This window comes from Hemiscyllium ocellatum, chromosome 42, assembly GCF_020745735.1.
Source record: "Hemiscyllium ocellatum isolate sHemOce1 chromosome 42, sHemOce1.pat.X.cur, whole genome shotgun sequence".
NCBI classification, from domain to species: Eukaryota; Metazoa; Chordata; class Chondrichthyes; order Orectolobiformes; family Hemiscylliidae; genus Hemiscyllium; species Hemiscyllium ocellatum.
In genome coordinates, this window is record NC_083442.1 from 31,804,948 (window position 1) to 31,824,408 (window position 19,461).

The 19,461-nt window shown below is 48.0% G+C and overlaps 1 protein-coding gene across 1 annotated transcript in view; it reads right to left on the minus strand.

The window, feature by feature from the left end:
- igf1ra (insulin-like growth factor 1a receptor) overlaps positions 1-19,461 on the minus strand; it is a 244,505-nt gene that overhangs the window by 35,313 nt on the left and 189,731 nt on the right. The window contains exons 11-12 of the mRNA XM_060853643.1: positions 7,221-7,498; positions 3,295-3,437 (exon numbers count right to left, since the gene is read on the minus strand). Of these exons, the coding sequence (XP_060709626.1) occupies positions 3,295-3,437; positions 7,221-7,498 (421 nt within the window). The remainder of the gene's footprint in view (positions 1-3,294; positions 3,438-7,220; positions 7,499-19,461) is intronic.

Genomic DNA, 19,461 nt, shown 5'->3' on the forward strand with positions numbered 1-19,461 from the left:
GCATTAATTTCTTTTCAAATTAAAGGATGCTTATTGAGAGCATTTTCACACAGTGTTGGAGGAGTAAAATATACTGTAAAATAAGCACATTTTCCACCAAGTCTCTGGTCAATGTTTAACACCATCAGTTAAAAGAATGAAATGATAGATAGATAGGAATGAAACATTAACATAAAGGAAAATAGCAGGTTATGTTTTCTGGATGCTACCAAGCATTAACAGTAGTGACTGCACTTTGAGCAGTTTCACGGATTGCGTGTGAAGGACATTTCCTGAAAGTGAGATCACACCAGTGCAAGCACCCCATTTATATCTACTTCTGAATGCATTCACTGTGAGATCAGCACGGTGGCTCAGTGGTCAGCACTGCTGCCTCACAGCACCAGGGACTTGGGTTCAATTCCACCTTCAGGCCACTGTCTGTGTGGAGTTTACACATTCTCCCTGTGTCTTGAGTGGGTTTCCTCCGGGTGCTCCGGTTTCCTCCCACAGTCCGAAGATGATCAGGTTAGGGTGGATTGGCCATTCCAAATTGCCCACTGTGCCCAGGGATGTGCAGGCTAGGTGGGTTAGCCAAGGGAAATGTGAGGTTACAGGGAAAGGATAGGGGCATGGATGGGAGGCTCTTCAGATGGTTGGTGTGGACTCAGTGGGCCGCATGACTTGCTTCCACACAGTAGGGATTCCATGTGGAAGTGTTGGTCAACAGGAATGTGCCTGCTTATATCAGAGGAACTTATAACTCCAGGATGGGAGGGAGGATCATCATTTAAAATATTCTCCAAAAGGTGACAACATTGACACTGCATCCGTGAGGGAGTGCAGTAAAGATGTGGCAGCCTAGATTATGTCCTGAAATCTCTGGGAAGGGTCTTTAAACACCAAACACCTGACTCTCAGACAAAACCCCTGCTAACTTACCTCACGAGGTTCCAAATGCAACTCTGAAAACTTAGCAAGGAAAGGCCGACACACACACACACATCCTTTTGACTTCAAACAGACAAGTGAGGGTGAAAATGGTCTACAGCTACAGGGTAAGTCAGCTCATTTTGCAGCCAGCCCTACCCCATTTTGCATTAACAGATGAAAGACAGGAAGGCATTGTGTAGAAACCTACAGCCAATGGGCTAAGTGCGTTTTGTAGCATCATCCTTGCGATGATGAAGCGTCAGGAAGGGTCAGCACCCGCCTGACTCAGCACGCTGACTAATCATAAACTAGCACTCACATCAAGAGCATTCTGCTGAGGGGAGAGTGGTCCAGGAAATGGCTGATGGAATTCAACATGAGCAAATGCAAGGTCTTGCACTTTGGAAAAAAGAATAAAAGTATAGACTACTTTCTAAATGGTGAGAAAATTCATAAAGCCAAAGTACAGAGGGATCTGGGAGTGCTAGTCGAGGATTCTCTAAAGGTAAACATGCAGGTCGAGTCCGTGATTAAGAAAGCGAATGCAATGTTGTCACTTATCTCAAGAGGGTTGGAATATAAAAGCAGCGATGTGCTACTGATTAGGCCCCATTTGGAGTACTGTGTCCAGTTTTGGTCCCCACACCTCAGGAAGGACATACTGGCACTGGAACGTGTCCAGCGGAGATTCACACGGATGATCCCTGAAATGGCAGGTCTAACATATGAGGAACGGCTGAGGATCCTGGGATTGTATTCATTGGAGTTTAGAAGATTAAGGGGAGACTTAATAGAGACGTACAAGATAATACATGGTTTGGAAAGGGTGGACGCTAGGAAATTGTTTCCATTAGGCGAGGAGACTAGGACCTGTGAACACACCCTTAGAATTAGAGGGGGTAAATTCAGAACAGAAATGTGGAGACATTTCTTCAGCCAGAGAATGGTGGGCCTGTGGAATTCATTGCCACAGAGTGCAGTGGAGGCCGGGACGCTAAATGTCTTCAAGGCAGAGATTGATAGATTCTTGTTGTCTCGAGGAATTAAGGGCTACGGGGAGAACGCTGGTAAGTGGAGTTGAAATGCCCAGCCATGATTGAATGGCGGAGTGGACTCGATGGGCCGAATGGCCTTACTTCCACTCCTATGTCTTATGGTCTCTGTTCAGCCGAGCAAAAGGACTTCCACTTCACTGAACGTTTCCTAATATGTCACAGAACAGGAGATACCAAGATGGAGGGCTGGCTTCAGAATGACCATGCGGAGGTGCCAACCCAGTCCCCTCTGACCATTTTATGAGCTCACTATCCCCACCCTCGCCCAGGAAGATGCTGTCACACAGGAATCCTGTAACCAGGCCCCCCCTGCCAAGACACCCGGAGCCAGACCAACTTGCTAAAATTCTCGGCCAATGCACTTCAAGCGATGGTGCCTATGACATCTCCTGCACACCGTGAAACCAGAGTGAGTTACAGGCATCTCGGATTTCTCGAGTAAAAGAATTTGGAAGAGCCACTGGGCCCCCAAGGGACTGAACAGAAGATAAACAAGGGGGGGCTCTGGTCAACTGCAACTCTACCATCAGATACCAGGAAGGACTGGTACTATCGCTGCCACATCTACTAAACCTTGTCTCTCAGCAGACACGATGTCCTGCTGCATCGAGAGGCATGGCACACAGCGGCAGATAAATAACTCACAAGTAACGCCAATCCAAAATCAGAGCTGAACAAAATTGAGCCACTCTGTCACTTCCCCAAGAGACAATGGAGGTTAAAAGGTGGGTAAGCTTGGATGCTGAGGAATAGTTGGTGCATTTGGGTATCCCCTGCCTGGAGTTTAGCAGAATGGGAGACGTTCTGATTGGAACATGACAAGATTGGATGCTGAACAGATGCCATCTCCATGTGAGCGAGTCAAGAACTACAGGACCCAGCTTCAAGGTCAAGGGTCTCTCATCTGAGGTGGAGATGAGGGGGTGGGGGTTTCTTCCCTTGGGAGGTCATTCGTCTTTGAAATTTTGTTTCCTGGTGAGCTATGGAGGGTTGAACCATCGAATACATTCAAGGCTGAGCTGGGACACATAAGTTCACATCATTTTCAGACAGTGGAGATCTGAGGAAGAAAATGGCTGCTCTCCTGCCTCTATCTCAGGCTGCATCTCCTAACGTCACCGAAAGGTTCACATCAAGCATCTGGAACGTTCTGTACACGCTCACTTTGAGGGATGTTCTGCCACTAAAAATATGACAGCCCAAATAAAGATGAGGAGAGAGGACAGAGTGATGCCATTGGCGGGGAGGGGGGGGGGGGGGGGGGGGGGGGGGGGGAGACACTGCCTGTATGTGTTTGGCATACCCGTCCCTGATGGGACTGTCTTACCTCACTGTCCCCGCGGCTGTACCTCACTTCATACATCAGGATCAACCCATTTGGACTGGGGGGCTCCGGCCATTTGAGGTAAATGCTGACGTCATCATCCCCGGGTTCCCACATAACCGGACCCGGTATGTTGTCAGCTTTTTCTGTGAGAGAGAGAGAGAGAGAGAGAGAGAGAGAGAGAGAGAGAGAGAGATAGAGAGAGGCAAGGAAAGAATTTTATCCTCAGGTTTTGTGCACTATAAACATCTTTGCTTTCTGTTTGGGTGTTTCTAGGATCACGTGTGAATGTTCCACTGTCAGCTATTGTCACATGTCAACTCACAAAAGCCCCTGAACCCAGGTCATAGAGATGTACAGCACAGAAACAGACCCTTCGGTCCAACCCGTCCATACCGACCAGATATCCCAACCCAATCTAGTCCCACCTGCCAGCACCCGGCCCATATCCCTCCAAACCGTCCCTATTCATATACCCATCCAAATGCCTCTTAAATGTTGCAATTGTACCAGCCTCCACCACTTCCTCGAGCAGCTCATTCTATACATGTACTACCCTCTGCATTGAAAAGGTGCCCCTTAGGTCTCTTTTATATCTTTCCCCTGTCACCCTAAACCTATGCCCTCTAGATCTGGACTCCCCCCACCCCAGAGAAAAGACTTTGTCTATTTACCCTATCCATGCCCCTCATAATTTTGTAAACCTCTATAAGGTCACCCCTCAGCCTCCGATGCTCCAGGGAAATAGTCCCAGCCTGTTCAGCCTCTCCCTGTAGCTCAGATCCTCCAACCCTGGCAACATCCTTGTAAATCTTTTCTGAACCTTTTCAAGTTTCACAACATCTTTCCGATAGGAAGGCCAGGATTGCACACAATATTCCAACTGTGGCCTAACCAATGTCCTGTACAGCCGCAACATGACCTCTCAACTCCTGTACTCAATACTCTGACCAATAAAGGAAAGCATACCAAACGCCTTCTTCATTATCCTATCCACCTGCGACTCCACTTTCAAGAAGCTATGAACCCGAACTTCCAGTTATCTTTGTTCAGCAACACTCCCTAGGACCTTACTATTAAGTGTATAAGTCCTGCTAAGATTTGCTTTCCCAAAATGCAGCACTTCGCATTTATCTGAATTAAACTCCATCTGCCACTTCTCAGTCCATTGGCCCATCTGGTCCAGATCCTGTTGTAATCTAAGGTAACCCTCTTCGCTGTCCACTACACCTCCAATTTTGGTGTCATCGCATCCAAATCATTTATGTAAATGACAAAAAGTAGAGGACCCAGCACCGATTCTTGTGGCACTCCACTGGTCACAGGCCTCCAGTCTGAAAAACAACCCTCCACTACCACCCTCTGTCTTCTACCTTTGTGCCACTTCTGTATCCAAATGGCTAGTTCTCCCTGTATTCCGTGAGATCAAACCTTGCTAATCAGTCTCCCATGGGGAACCTTATCGAACGCCTTACTGAAGTCCATATAGATCACATCTACCGCCCTGCCCTCATCAATCTTCTTTGTTACTTCTTCAAAAAACTCAATCAAGTTTGTGAGACATGATTTCCCACACACAAAGCCATGTTGACTATCCTGAATCAGTCCTTGCCTTTCCAAATACATGTACATTCTGTCCCTCAGGATTCCCTCCAACAACTTGCCCACCACCGAGGTCAGGCTCACTGGTCTATAGTTCCCTGGCTTGTCCTTACCACCTTTCTTAAACAGTGGCACGTTTGCCAACCTCCAGTCTTCTGGCACCTCACCTGTGACTATCGATGATACAAATATCTCAGCAAGAGGCCCACCAATCACTTCTCTAGCTTCCCACAGAGTTCTCGGGTACACCTGATCAGTTCCTGGGGATTTATCCACTTTTAACCGTTTCAAGACATCCAGCACTTCCTCCTCTGTAATCTGGACATTTTGCAAGATGTCACCATCTATTTCCCTACAGTCTATATCTTCCATATCCTTTTCCACAGTAAATACTGATGCAAAATATTCATTTAGTATCTCCCCCATTTTCTGTGGCTCCACACAAAGGCCACCTTGCTGAAATTTGAGTGGCCCTATTCTCTCCCTAGTTATCCTTTGTCCTTAGTGTATTTGTGAAAACCCTTTGGATTCTCCTTAGTTCTATTTGCGAAAGCTATCTCATGTCCCCTTTTTGCCCTCCTGATTTCCCTCTTAAGTACACTCCTACTGCCTTTATACTCTTTTAAGGATTCACTCGATCTATCCTGTCTATACCTGACGTATGCTTTCTTCTTTTTCATAACCAAACCCTCAATTTCTTTAGTCATCCAGCATTCCCTATACCTACCAGCCTTCCCTTTCACCCTGACAGGAATATACTTTCTCTGGATTCTTGTTATCTCATTTCTGAAGGCTTCCCATTTTCCAGCCATCCCTTTACCTGTGAACATCTGCCTCCAATCAGCTTTTGAAAGTTCTTGCCTAATACTGTCAAAATTGGCCTTTCTCCAATTTAGAACTTCAACTTTTAGATCTGGTCTATCCTTTTCCATCACTATTTTAAAACGCATAGAATTATGGTCGCTGGCCCCAAAGTGCTCCCCCAGTGACACCTCAGTCACCTGCCCTGCCTTATTTCCCAAGAGTAGGTCAAGTTTTGCAACTTCTCTAGTAGGTAGAACCACATACTGAATCAGAAAATTGTCTTGTACATACTTAAGAAATTCCTCTCCACCTAAATCTTTAACACTATGGCAGTCCCAGTCTATGTTTGGAAAGTTAAAATCCCCTTTCATCTGCACCACATCCCTGTCACCAGCCTCTCTTCACTGACGATGCACAACTGTCACACATTTGACTGTTAAAATACACTCTCACCTAGAACTTCAATCCTTCACTTTCAGCCAGTGTTCTTCTGTCCAACCTCAATTTAGTGTGTCTCCAAACCACGGATACTGTCCCACAGATCTTCCCCATGAGCGCTCACCCATCCCATACCCCCCAACCACTCCCAGCCCCCAAACCCTGCCATAACCAGCCCCCTATGACCACCACCACCCGCTCCCAGCCACAAATATTCACCCAATCCCCTCCACTTACCCCGGCATGACCACCAACAAGCCCCCACACACCCCACCAGCACGACTACCCCCACCACAAAACTCCACCCCACCCCCGCCCACTACAACCACCCCACCCTCACCTCGACCATCCCCCTATAACCACTTAGCTGGCCCCAGACAGAAAAAAACCACCCAACTCACCCCCCCAACCCCCCCACACCGCCTCCTTCCCCCAGCGCGACCACCAACACTCCCCCACCCACCCCACCAGCATGACCACCCCTCCACCACAAAATTCCATCCCACCCCAACCACACACCACTCCCTGCCACAAAATTCCACCTCACCCCCAACCCCATCCACTTCAACCACCCCCACCCCAACCACACACCACTGTCACAAAAATCTACCTCACCCCCAACCCCACCCACTTCAACCACCCCCACCCCGACCACACACCACTCTTTGCCACAAAAATCTACCTCACCCCCAACCCCACCCCGACCACACACCACTCCCTACCACAAAAATCCACCTCACCCCCAACCCCACCCACTTCAACCACCCCCACCCCGACCACACACCAGTCCCTGCCACAAAAATCCACCCCATTCCCAACCCTGCCATAACCATCTCCACCACAACCACATATACCCACCCAACACCCACCCCATCCCCCGGCACGATCACCAACATCTCCTAATTCCCCCCCACTCAACCAGCACGACCACCCTCCCACCACAAAAATCCACTCCACCAACAACACCACCTCCCTATGACCACCCCCCACTCCTCCCTCCCAATCTTGTGGGATATCAGCTCTGTCAGCCAAGACTGCTGTCGAAAACGAGGCAGACTGCGCTGCAGCTCCCCCCCACCCCTCACCTGCTGGCATCGTTCTGGCAAACACAAACGCCGACACACTGCAGCCGAGTTTAAGAGCCTCATGATTGCAGGCGTGAATGTCAACGCGATACGTGGTGAAGTGCCGCAAGTTCGAGATCACCGTTCTGTCCTTGTACCACACTTTGTTCTCAAAGAAGGGGTAGTCGGCCTTCCTCTCAGGGTTGGAATTATTGCCGTGCCGTTCTGGCGGGGCGGTGTTGTTCACACCCAGGGTGGCGTTCGCTATCCCAAACGTGTCTCTGCGTTTCCTGGAAGGTCTGCAGGAAGAACCAGGTTGCAATCAGTCAACCGAGGAGCAAGACGTAAAACCTTGAGGATCCAGTGTCCAACAAGATAAGGGGGCCTCGTGACTCAAAATGGTGTACACGTCTGGGACTCTGACCTTTGGTCGCAATCTAAGCCCCACCATTCTACTATCTAGAAGGACAATGACAATAGATGCATGGGAACACAGTCATGTGCAAACTCCCTTCCATGCTACACACCATCCTGGCTTGGAAATATATCGCTGTCCATCACTATCACTGGGTCAACAGTAACCTACGACTCCTTCCCTGATAGCATTATGGCTGTCCCTACAGCACACAGGCTGCAGCAGTCAGAGTAGGCACCTCACCACCACCTTCTCCACCGTACAGGGTAATAGACATTGATATGGACAGCAAAGGCCACATCCTTTCGGAGAATGATCACCCCACCTTCATTACCCTCTCTACGTCACAGACTGACTCATCTAGCATGGTCTAACATCGAAGACAGGAGCAGGAGTAGGCCATGAGCCTGGTCTGCCATTCAATGTGATCCTGGCTGACCATCGAGTTCAATCCCCTAATCCTGCTCTTCCCCAATATCCCTTCATCCCTTTAGTCTCAGAACTGTACCTACCTCCTTTTGTAAAACACAATGTTTTGGCTTCAACCACAAGCTTTACCTGAAGAAACTTCCCCTCATTTCAAACCTAAAAGATTTACTGCACATCCTTAAGCTATGACTCTGGGCTCTGGACTCCGCCTCCCCTTGGGAATATCCTTCCTACATTGACCAGAGGTAGAGCGAGACTGAAAACAGTCAATCAGACCTAATTAACAAGAGTCAGCTGTACCTCGGCCTCAGGTACTGGGGGGTTCAAGCCCCACAAGGATATCAACTGCAGATTAAGACCACTGTGCAGTATTGAGGGAGTGCTGCACTGGGTGAGGTGCCAAGCTACAGAATAGAAGTTCACCATCTGAGGAGGCAGTGTTTTAAAGAATACAGGTTTACACCCTAACATCCAAGCTTTATCCCTCATTATTTTATCTGACCGTTGTCAAATATCTCACTACGCCTGTACTGACTGCTACATCTCCAATATTGGCTACAAAGCACTTTGAGATGTGCTGAAGTTATGAAGACACCAGTATAAATGCAAAGTCTGAAAATCTTTCAACAGCTGGACAGGGAGCACAGCAGAATATTTAAACTTAGAGAGCGCCCCCAGTCAAGACAGGTTCTGTCTTCACTCAAGACCTACAAACACACACTGTCCAATGAATATTCCTGGAGAACGCCAAGGAATTCCGGCCCATTAGCTTCCTCTATGTAAACCTGCCCCCCACCCACCTGGGGCTGAGACTGACTAACTTAGCACAGACTGGACAACAAACCCATCAGCAGCTCCCACCCCCTATCAGAAAGGCAGTTAAAACAGAGGTTGGGTCCCTTTGCCACAAACAAAATTACAAAAGGCAAAATTGAAGATGCCCATCCAAAGAGACGCCTCCCCGATGCCTCTGGGGTGCACCAGCTCCCTCCAAAGGGAGAACTGGACCAAAGAGGAGAAAATAGAAGTTTGGCTCTTCCTAAAGGACCAAAGGTGATTCAAGGATTTGATGCAAAAGTGCATGGGGAGAGGGGGAGGGGGAAGGGGAGGAATGGGGGGGTGGGATCGGGGAGGACAAGGGGAAGGGCGTAGAGAGGGTGGGTGAGGGAGCGGGAGTGGTGCTGAATTGGTGGGGTAAGAGGGGGAGGGGGAAGAGGGGAGAAGGGGGAAGAGGGGAGAAGGGGGAATGAGGGAAGGGGGAAAGGGGGGGAGGAAGGGGGGGAGGAAGGGGGGGAGGAAGGGGGGGAGGAAGGGGGGGAGGAAGGGGGGGAGGAAGAGGGAATGAAGGGAAGGGACGAAGAGGGGGAAGGGGATGGGGGGGAAGGGGGGAAGGCGGTAAGGGGGGGGAAGGGGGTAAGGGGGGAAGGGAGGCAAAAGGGAGGGAAGAGAGGGGAAAGGGGTGAGCAAAGAGAAGGAGCGGGGTAGAGAGAAGGGAAGGGGAAGGGGAGAGGGATTAAAGGAAAAGGAAAGAGGGGGAGGGGGAGGGGGAAGCGAGAGAGACAAAAAGAGAACGAGGGAGAAACAAAACAGAGGGAGGGAGAAAGAAAGTAGGAGAGCGCTTGCTGAGGAATGCATTCCTTTCATTTTATTTTAATAAGCAATCTTCAAATAGCCAATTAAATAATGGCAAACACACTGCACCCACTTGGACTGGCCTGTCAAACTGATTAGTTGAACATTTAATTTTATGCTGATTAAAATGAGCAATTTACTGACACACAGCTTTTCAGTTTAGGTTCAGTGCAGATAAAAGTTAACAATGTCACATTGAGAAAATGATCAGTAAAGACAAGCTCTTGTTAATCTCAGGAATGTGAGCTCCCTTGAGTATTTAACTTGCTTAATATCTCTTACTGAAGCTTCTTATGAATATGTAGCTTCATCAGAATAAAGGATGACAATGCAGGAAAAGATTTCTGCATTTGGAGACACAGTCTGAGATCCAGTAAGCTCTCCTTCCAACAAGCACAAAATAAAATGACTTTGAGTTATTGACAGAGACTGATTGCAGCGGTTAGTCAGTGAGTTGAAAACAGGGTCAGACAGATGGGAGGAAAGCCCCACAGAATCACTTGGCCCATGAGTCATACCAACCCTTTAAATGTCATCTCAGACAGACACACCCCCTTACCCTATCCCTGTAACCCCACATTTCCCATGGCTAGCCCAAGTAGCCTGTACATCCCTGAACATTTTGGGTAAGTTAGCTTGGTCAGCTTTGGACTGTGGGAGGAAACCCACGCAGACACAGGGAGAATGTGTAAACTCCACCCAGACAACCGCCCGTGTGTGGAATCGGATCTCTGGTGCTGTGAGGCGGCAATGCTACGCAGTAGAAGACAACTTCATAGATCAGAAGCCACAAACTCTTCCTGAAAATATGACATGTTCCACACCTCGCTATCAGGTTCCTCACTGACTGGATCCGAAAACACGACGTTCTGAGCAAAATCCGATTTGTATTCAGATCAATCAACACTATCTGTTTCCAACTGGCTCTCCCTGGCTTATGTTGCACCTAATAACAAACTTGCTCGAATGCTTGTTAATTAGGCTTGAAATTGAGCTACCCAACTCTGTGCCTGAATGACTCAATAATCAAAACACAATGGGCTGGAGAAACTCAGCAGGTCAGACAGTATTTATAAAGACAGAAACAGAGCTCATAAGGGTAGAAAGGGATATGGGCCAACTGCTGGCTAATGGTACTCGAACAGTTTAGGATATCTGGTCAACATGGACTAGTTGGACTGAAGGGTCTGTTTCTGTTTTGTACACCTCTATGACTCACCATGCCTCTGAAATGGTCCAGCAAGCCACTCCATTCAAGGGCAGCCAGGGACAGACAATAAATACTGGTCAGCTAGAGACAGCCACAGAACACAAGGCAGAGAGATGGACAGCATGGAAACACACGCTTCGGTCCAACACATCTATGCCGACCAGAAATCCTAAATTAATCTAGTCCTATTTGCCAGCACTTGGTCCACATCCCCCTCTATTCATGTAGCCATCCAGATGCCTTTTAAATGTTGCAATTGTACCATCCTCCACCACTTTCTCTGGCAGTTCATTCTATAACGCACCACCCTCTGTGTGAAAAAGTTATCCCTTAGGTCCCTTTTATATCTTTCCCCTCTCACCCTAAACCTGTGCCCTCTAGTTTTGGAGTCTCCTTCCCTGGGAAAAAGACCTTATCTATTTACCCTATCCAGGCCCTTCAGGATTTTATAAACCACCATAAGGTCACTCCTCAGCCTCCGACGCTCCAGGGAAAACAGCCCCAGTCTATTCAGGGTCTCCCTACGGCTCAAACCCTCCAACCCTGGCAACATCCTTGTAAATCTTTTCTGAACCCTTTCAAGTTTCACAACATCCTTCCGATAGCAGGGAGAGCAGAATCACATGCGGCTTCCCAAAAGTGGCCTAACCAATGTTCTGTACAGGTCATAGAGTTATAAAGTCATTGAGATGTACAGCGTGGAAATAGACCCTTCAGTCCAACCCATCAATGCCGACCAGATATCCCAACCCAATCTAGTCCCACCTGCCAGCACTCGGCCCATATCCCTCCAAACCCTTCCTATTCATATACCCATCCAAATGCTCTTAAATGTTGCAATTGTACCAGCCTCCACCACATCCTCTGGCAGCTCATTCCATACACGTGCCACCCTCTGAGTGTAAAGGTTGCCCCTTAGGTCTCTATTATATCTTTCCCCTCTCACCCTAAACCTATGCCCTCTAGTTCTGGACTCCCTGATCCCAGGGAAAAGACTTTGCCTATTTATCCTATCCATGCCCCTCATAATTTTGTAAACCTCTATAAGGCCACCCCTCAGTCTCCGACATTCCAGGGAAAACAGTCCCAGCCTGTTCAGCCTCTCCCTTTAGCTCAAATCCTCCAACCCTGGCAGCATCCTTGTAAATATTTTCTGAACCCTTTCAAGTTTCACAACATCTTTCCAATAGGAAGGAGACCAGAATTGCACACAATATTCCAACAGTGGCCTAACCAATGTCCTGTACAGCTGCAACATGACCCCCCCAACTCCTGTACTCAATACTCTGACCAATAAAGAAAAGCATACCAAACGCCTTCTTCACTATCCTATCTACCTGCGACTCTACTTTCAAGGAGCTATGAACCTGCACTCCAAGGTCTCTTTGTTCAGCAACACCCCCTAGGACCTTACCATTAAGTGTATAAGTCCTGCTAAGATTTGCTTTCCCAAAATGCAGCACCTTGCATTTTTCTGAATTAAACTCCATCTGCCACTTCTCAGCCCATTGGCCCATCTGGTCCAGATCCTGTTGCAATCTGAGATAACCCTCTTCACTGTCCACTACACCTCCAATTTTGGTGTCATCTGCAAACTTACTAATTGTACCTCTTATGCTCGCATCCAAATCGTTTATGTAAATGACAAAAAAATAGAGGGCCCAGCACCGATCCTTGTGGCACTCCACTGGTCACAGGCCTCCAGTCTGAAAAACAACCCTCCACCACCACCCTCTGTCTTCTATCTTTGAGCCAGTTCTGTATCCAAATGGCTAGTTCTCCCTGTATTCAATGAGATCTGACCTTGCTCATCAGTCTCCCATGGGGAACCTTGTCGAACGCCTTACTGAAGTCCATATAGATCACATCTACCGCTCTACTCTCATCAACCTTCTTTGTTACTTCTTCAAAAAACTCAATCGAGTTTGTGAGATATGATTTCCCATGCACAAAGCCATGTTGACTATCCCGAATCAGTCCTTGCCTTTCCAAATACATGTACATCCTCTCCCTCAGGATTCCCTCCAACAACTTGCCCACCACCAAGGTCAGCCTCACTGGTCTATAGTTCCTTGGCTTGTCCTTACCATCTTTCTTAAACAGTGGCATGTTTGCCAACCTCCAGTCTTCCGGCACCTCACCTGTGACTATCGGTGATACAAATATCTCAGCAAGAGGCCCAGTAATCACTTCTCTAGCTTCCCACAGAGTTCTCGGGTACACCTGATCGGGTCCTGGGGATTTATCCACTTTTAACCGTTTCAAGACATCCAGCACTTCCTCCTCTGTAATCTGGACATTTTGCAAGATGTCACCATCTATTTCCCTACAGTCTATATCTTCCATATCCTTTTCGTCAATAAAAATTTTCAAAAAAGGACTGAGATTGAGGGAGGCTGAAGAGCTTCAATCATGCAAATGACAAGAAATTATTGTATATGCAGAGGCCCTCCACACCAGGAGCTACATTAGTGGGTGACCAGAATGGTTGGAGAGTTAAACAATTAGTTTTCAATCTCCTAATTAAAAAGGGATGTGCCTTGTTTTAACTGGGTCAGTTACATCGTCACTGTCACCATTAAATCAGCTGGACTCTGTATGTAACTGTATTGTTTAATGTACAAATGTCATCGTCACTGTCTTGTTAAATGTGGAACTGGGATTTGAGGGTTGTCCTCATCTCTCTGTAAAATGGTCAAATGATAGGGTTTGGGGCCTAGCTTTGCTGCTCCTCTCCCTTGTAAAATTGCTGTCTCTTGTACAGCTGTAAATGTTTGTTGTAAGCTGTTTTGTAATTTGTTTAATAAAATAAAAAAAATTAAATCAGCTGGAGTCCCCATTAAGAGATGGAAATGGAAGAATTCCCAGTAACCTGAAAGGTACACCAGGAGAACAAATGATAAACGCTTAAGCATTGCTCACATTACTAAACATGACAGCAACAATGAAAATAGCAGGATACAGGACAATTACCACCGGTCCATATACTCTCCATCATCACCTGGTCCATATACTCGCCATCACCACCCCAGTCCATACACTCTCCATCACCACCCCAGTCCATACACTCTCCATCACCACCCCAGTCCATACACTCTCCATCACCACCCCAGTCCATACACTCTCCATCACCACCCCGGTCCATACACTCTCCATCACCACCCCAGTCCATACACTCTCCATCACCACCCCAGTCCATACACTCTCCATCACCACCCCGGTCCATACACTCTCCATCACCACCCCGGTCCATACACACTCTCCATCACCACCCCGGTCCATACACTCTCCATCACCACCCCGGTCCATACACTCTCCATCACCACCCCGGTCCATACACTCTCCATCACCACCCCGGTCCATACACTCTCCATCACCACCCCGGTCCATACACACTCCATCACCACCCCGGTCCACACACTCTCCATCACCACCCCGGTCCACACACTCTCCATCACCACCCCGGTCCACACACTCTCCATCACCACCCCGGTCCGTACACTCTCCATCACCACCCCGGTCCGTACACTCTCCATCACCACCCCGGTCCGTCCACTCTCCATCACCCGGTCCGTATACTCTCAATTATCAGTAAAGTCACATCAGGTGTCATCGGCAGTGCTACCCAGTGGTACTTCCTCAACAATAGCTGCTCGCTGATGCCCAGTTTGAATTCTGCCAGGGCCACTCAGCACATGTTCTCATTACAGCCTCAGTGCAAACACAGCCAAAAGAGTTGGATTCCAGAGGTGAGGTGGCAGTGGCAGTGGCTGCGGCAGTGGCTGTGGCTGTGGCTGTGGCTGCCCTTGACACCAAGGCTGTATCTGACCTAGTACAGCATCAAGGAGCCCTAGCAAAACTGAACTCAGTGGAAAATGGAGATAACTCTCCACTGGTGGGAGCTACATTCCTCAGGAAGAGGGTTGTGATGGCTCAGTCATCTCTGCAGGAGTTCCTGAGGATAAGTGCAGACATTCGTCGATGATTGCACAAAATTTCGCAACCTCGCAGGTTCTGAAGCAGTCCACTTCCAAATACAGCAAGACCTGGACAACATCCAGGTTTGACTAACAACTGACAAATAACATGTGGACCACACAAATACCAGGCAATGGCCATCTCCAACAAGACAGACGCTAACCAGAAGCAACTCCACCCCCCTCAACCACCATTAACACCACCCCTGGGGGTTATCACTGCCCAGAAGCTGATTTGACTAGCCATATAAATACTGTGGCTACAAGAACAGGTCAGAGGTGAGAAAACTGGTAACTCACCTCCTGACTCCCCAAAGCCTGTCCATCATCTACAAGGCACAAGTCAGGAAAGTGATGGAATATTCCTCACTTGTCTGGATGACTGCAGCTCCAATAATATTCAGGACTCTAGACACCATCCAGACTGGCAGCCCACCTGACTGGCACTCCATCCACAAGCATCAGGCTGCCTTCATCCTTTGCAATTCAATTACCGGCACAACAGGTCCACAGCAGACACCATCTCCCTTGCCCTACACTCAGCCCGAAAACACCTGGATAACAAGGATGGAGAAAGTGAGGACTGCAGATGCTGGAGATCAGAGCTGAAAATGTGTTGCTGGAAAAGCGCAGCAGGTCAGGCAGCATCCAAGGAGCAGGAAATTCGACGTTTCGGGCATAAGCCCTTCATCAGGAAGGGCTTATGCCCGAAATGTCGAATTTCCTGTTCCTTGGATGCTGCCTGACCTGCTGCGCTTTTCCAGCAACACATTTTCAGCTCTGGATAACAAGGATACCTACATATGGATACAGATTTTGGTAAGGTATTTGATAAAGTTCACCACAGTAAGCTATTGCACAAAATACAGAGGCATGGGATTGAGGGTGATTTAGCGGTTTCGATCAAAAATTGGCTAGTTGTAAGAAGACAGAGGGTGGTGGTTGATGGGAAATGTTCACCCTGGAGTTCAGTTACTAGTGGTGTAACACAAGGATCTGGTTTGGGGTCACTGTTGTTTGTCATTTTTATAAATGACCTGGATGAGGGTGTAGAAGGATGGGTTAGTAAATTTGTGGATGTCACTAAGCTCAGTGGAGGTGTGGACAGTGCTGAAGGATATTGCAGGTTACAGAGGGACATAGATAAGCTGCAGAGCTGGGCTGAGAGGTGGCAAGTGGAGTTTAATGCGGACAAGTGTGAGGTGATTCACTTTGGAAGGAGTAACAGGAATGCAAAGTACTGGGTTAAATGCTAAGATTCTTGTAGATGAACAGAGAGATCTTGGTGTCCATGTACATAGATCCCTGGAAGTTGCCACCCAGGTTGACAGGGTTGTTAAGAAGGCATACAGCGCATTAGCTTTTATTGATAGAGGGATTGAGTTTCAAAGCCAAAAGGTCATGCTGCAGCTGTACAAAAGTCTGGTGCAGCCACATCTGGAGTATTGCCTTCAGTTCTGATCACTGCATTACAGGAAGGATGTGGAAGCTTTGCAAAGAGGTGAGAGGAGATTTACCAGGATGTTGCCTGGTTTGGAGGAAAGGCTGAGGGACTTGAGGCTGTTTTTGTTAGACAGAAGAAGTTTGAGAGGTGACTTAATAGAGACATAACAGATAATCAGAGGGTTAGACAGGGTGGACAGTGAGATCCTTGGATGGTGATGGCTAGCACGAGGGGACATAGCTTTACGTTGAGGGGTGATAGATATAGGACAGATGTCAGAGATAATTTCTTTACTCAGAGAGTAGTAGGGGCAGGGAACGCACTGCCTGCAACAGTAGTAGACTTGCCAACTTTAAGGGCATCTAAATGGTCATTGGATAGACGTATGGATGAAAATGGAATGGTGCAGGTTGGATAGGCTTCAGATTGGTTACACAGGTCGGCGCATCATCGAGGGCCGAAGGGCCTGTACTGATCAGTAAAGTTCTATGTTCTAGGTCAGTCTCCCAACTATTGACTACAACTCCACCTTCAGCACCATAATTCCAAACAACTAAATTCTAAACTCTGAGGCCGGGATCTCAGCTCCCCCTCTGTAACTGGATCCTCGACTCCCTGACCCACAAACTGCAATCAATCAGTAAGGACAGGCGACAACACCTCCTCCACAATAAACAGCAGTGGCCTGCAAGGCTGTGTACTCAGCCCCCTACCATACTCCTTCTACACTCACCACTGTGTGGCCTAATTCCACATCAACTCCATTTACAAGTTTGCTGACGAGTCGACCACTGTAGATCAAACCTCAAACAACAATGTACCGGAGTACAGGAAAGAAACAGAGGGCATGCTGTAGAAACTACAATCTCAGCATCAACGTCAGCGAAACGAAGGAGCTGGTCAGTGAGTTCAGGCTTAATCAATGGTGCTGAGGTGGAGATGGTCAAGATCATCAAGTTCCTGGGAGTGGCAACCACCAACAATCTCTCCTGGTCCACCCACACTGACACTACAGTCAAGAAATCACAACAATGTCTCTACTTCTTCAAGAAGCTAAGGAAATTCAGCATGTCCACAGGGCTCTTACCAACTTTTATGGGTGCAACATAGAAAGCATTGTATCTAGTTGCATCATAGTTGTGCTGTGGCAACGGCTCTGCCCAAGACTGTGAGAAACTATAGAGCTGTGAGCACAGCCTGGTCCGTCAACACTAACCAGCCTCCCATCCGCTGACTCCGTCTACACTCCCCGCTGCATTGAGAAAATGATCAAACACAGCCTTCCGTCAGGCAGAAGATATATTAGTATCAACAGATTCAAGAACAGCACCTTCCCCGCTGTTATCAGACTTGTGAATGGACCTCTCCAACGTTAATTCTGACCTCTCTCTCTCTCTGCACCTTCTCAGTGACTGTAACACTCTGTTCTGTACAATCTACCTGTACAGCACGTAATTCACCACTGTTCACAGTATCTTGGAGTATGTAACAACCATAAATCAAACCAAATCAAATTGTCCCATCACTGATACAGCAGTGTGTACCATCTATAAGACACACTGCTGCAGTGCACCATTGGCTGCTTAGACACTTCATCCAAACTTGCAACTCGATAGGAAAGAGAGGGCAGATACAGGGAACCCCAACTCCTACAAATTCCCCTCTGGGCAACTTCACCCTTACTCGGAAATATACTGTTGTTCCCTCGGTATCGTTTGGTCAATATTCTATCATTCTCTCCCTATGGGCATTGTGGGTCTATCTACAGCACATGGACTGTGGCGGTTCACCCCACCTTTTGAGGGGGCAACTAGGGACGGGGCAATAAATGCCAGTAAAGCCAATAATACTCACATCCCGTGAATGAATTTTTTAAAAAAAAGGAATGTTATTCGTTCCCCAAATGCCACCCAGGGCAAGGTACTGGGTTTGGGACGGAGCGACACTGATCCCCAGAGATCCAACTTTTCCCTGGTCACCATGTGCGTGCCCATAGTTCAGCCTCCTGTTTGCTCTCATAATCAGGAGACCATTCAGCCCCTCCAGCTCTACCGTCACTCAGTCAGGTCATGGCTGATCTATGCCACGAATCTATTTACTTGGCATTATTGCAGAGGCCTCAGGCCTCGTCCCCAGTGCACATTTCATTTCTCAGTCCGGACTCAGTTTAGGCATCAACGTGCCTGAGTATTGCTTGGCAACTATACTGGGAATGGAAGCAACAAGTAAAAGGCAGATGCAACACACGTGTTCTCAACACGAAAACTTCTTTAGGAATCCAAATTGGTCACATTCCATCCAGGCAGCAGAAGAACACATTAGCCCCCGAGGAAGGCATCTGGAGCTGATTCACGCAAATGCTTCCAGGCATTGAAGGGTCAGTTTCTAGGTTGCATGATATTGGCTTGTGTCCACTTGAGTTTAAAAGTTTAACGGATGAAATAATTGGTTTTTAAACATGATCAAGGAAGTGGATATAGAGAAATTAATTCTGCTCCCTTGTTTCAGCGAGGGGTTTTACAGTTACACCTCATCCACTTAGGGACAAAATGAAGACAGACCTTTTTAACATGGGGTCTCCGTTAAAGACCAAAGGGAGGATTCTGTTTTTCTGTCAGAGGATTGCGTGTCGTTGGGACTCTCCTCCCCAGAGAGAAGTGCAGGTAGGGATAACTGGATAAAGACACTTCTTGCACAAGTCTAAGTAAACCACCCAGTGGTTCCCTGTAAAGTCACAGCGCAGCTAGTTCTCTCCTGCAAACTGATGGGGAGCAGACTGAACCCACTCAAAACATGGCAGGGAGATCGCCAAATGTTTTTGTACTTCAAAAGGCAAGGGCCAGGCTTTGCATTCCAGATGCAATTCAATTGGACAATCTGCCAGGCTTGAAGCCAAACATATTTTATTCCTACAACACAGAATCTGCTACATGTCATTCAGCCCACTGAATCCACACTTAGCCTCGGACGGGTCACTCCCCCACCACCACCGCCCCCCAAAATCGAGAACACACTCTTCCCCCACCTCTCCCACTGGGAAAAACTTTCCCCACCCCCCCCCCCCACTGGGAATATACTCCCCTCCCCTCTTCCCCCCACCCAATCTGGGAACACACTCCTCCCACCTCAACCAGGAACACACTCTCCCCACCCCA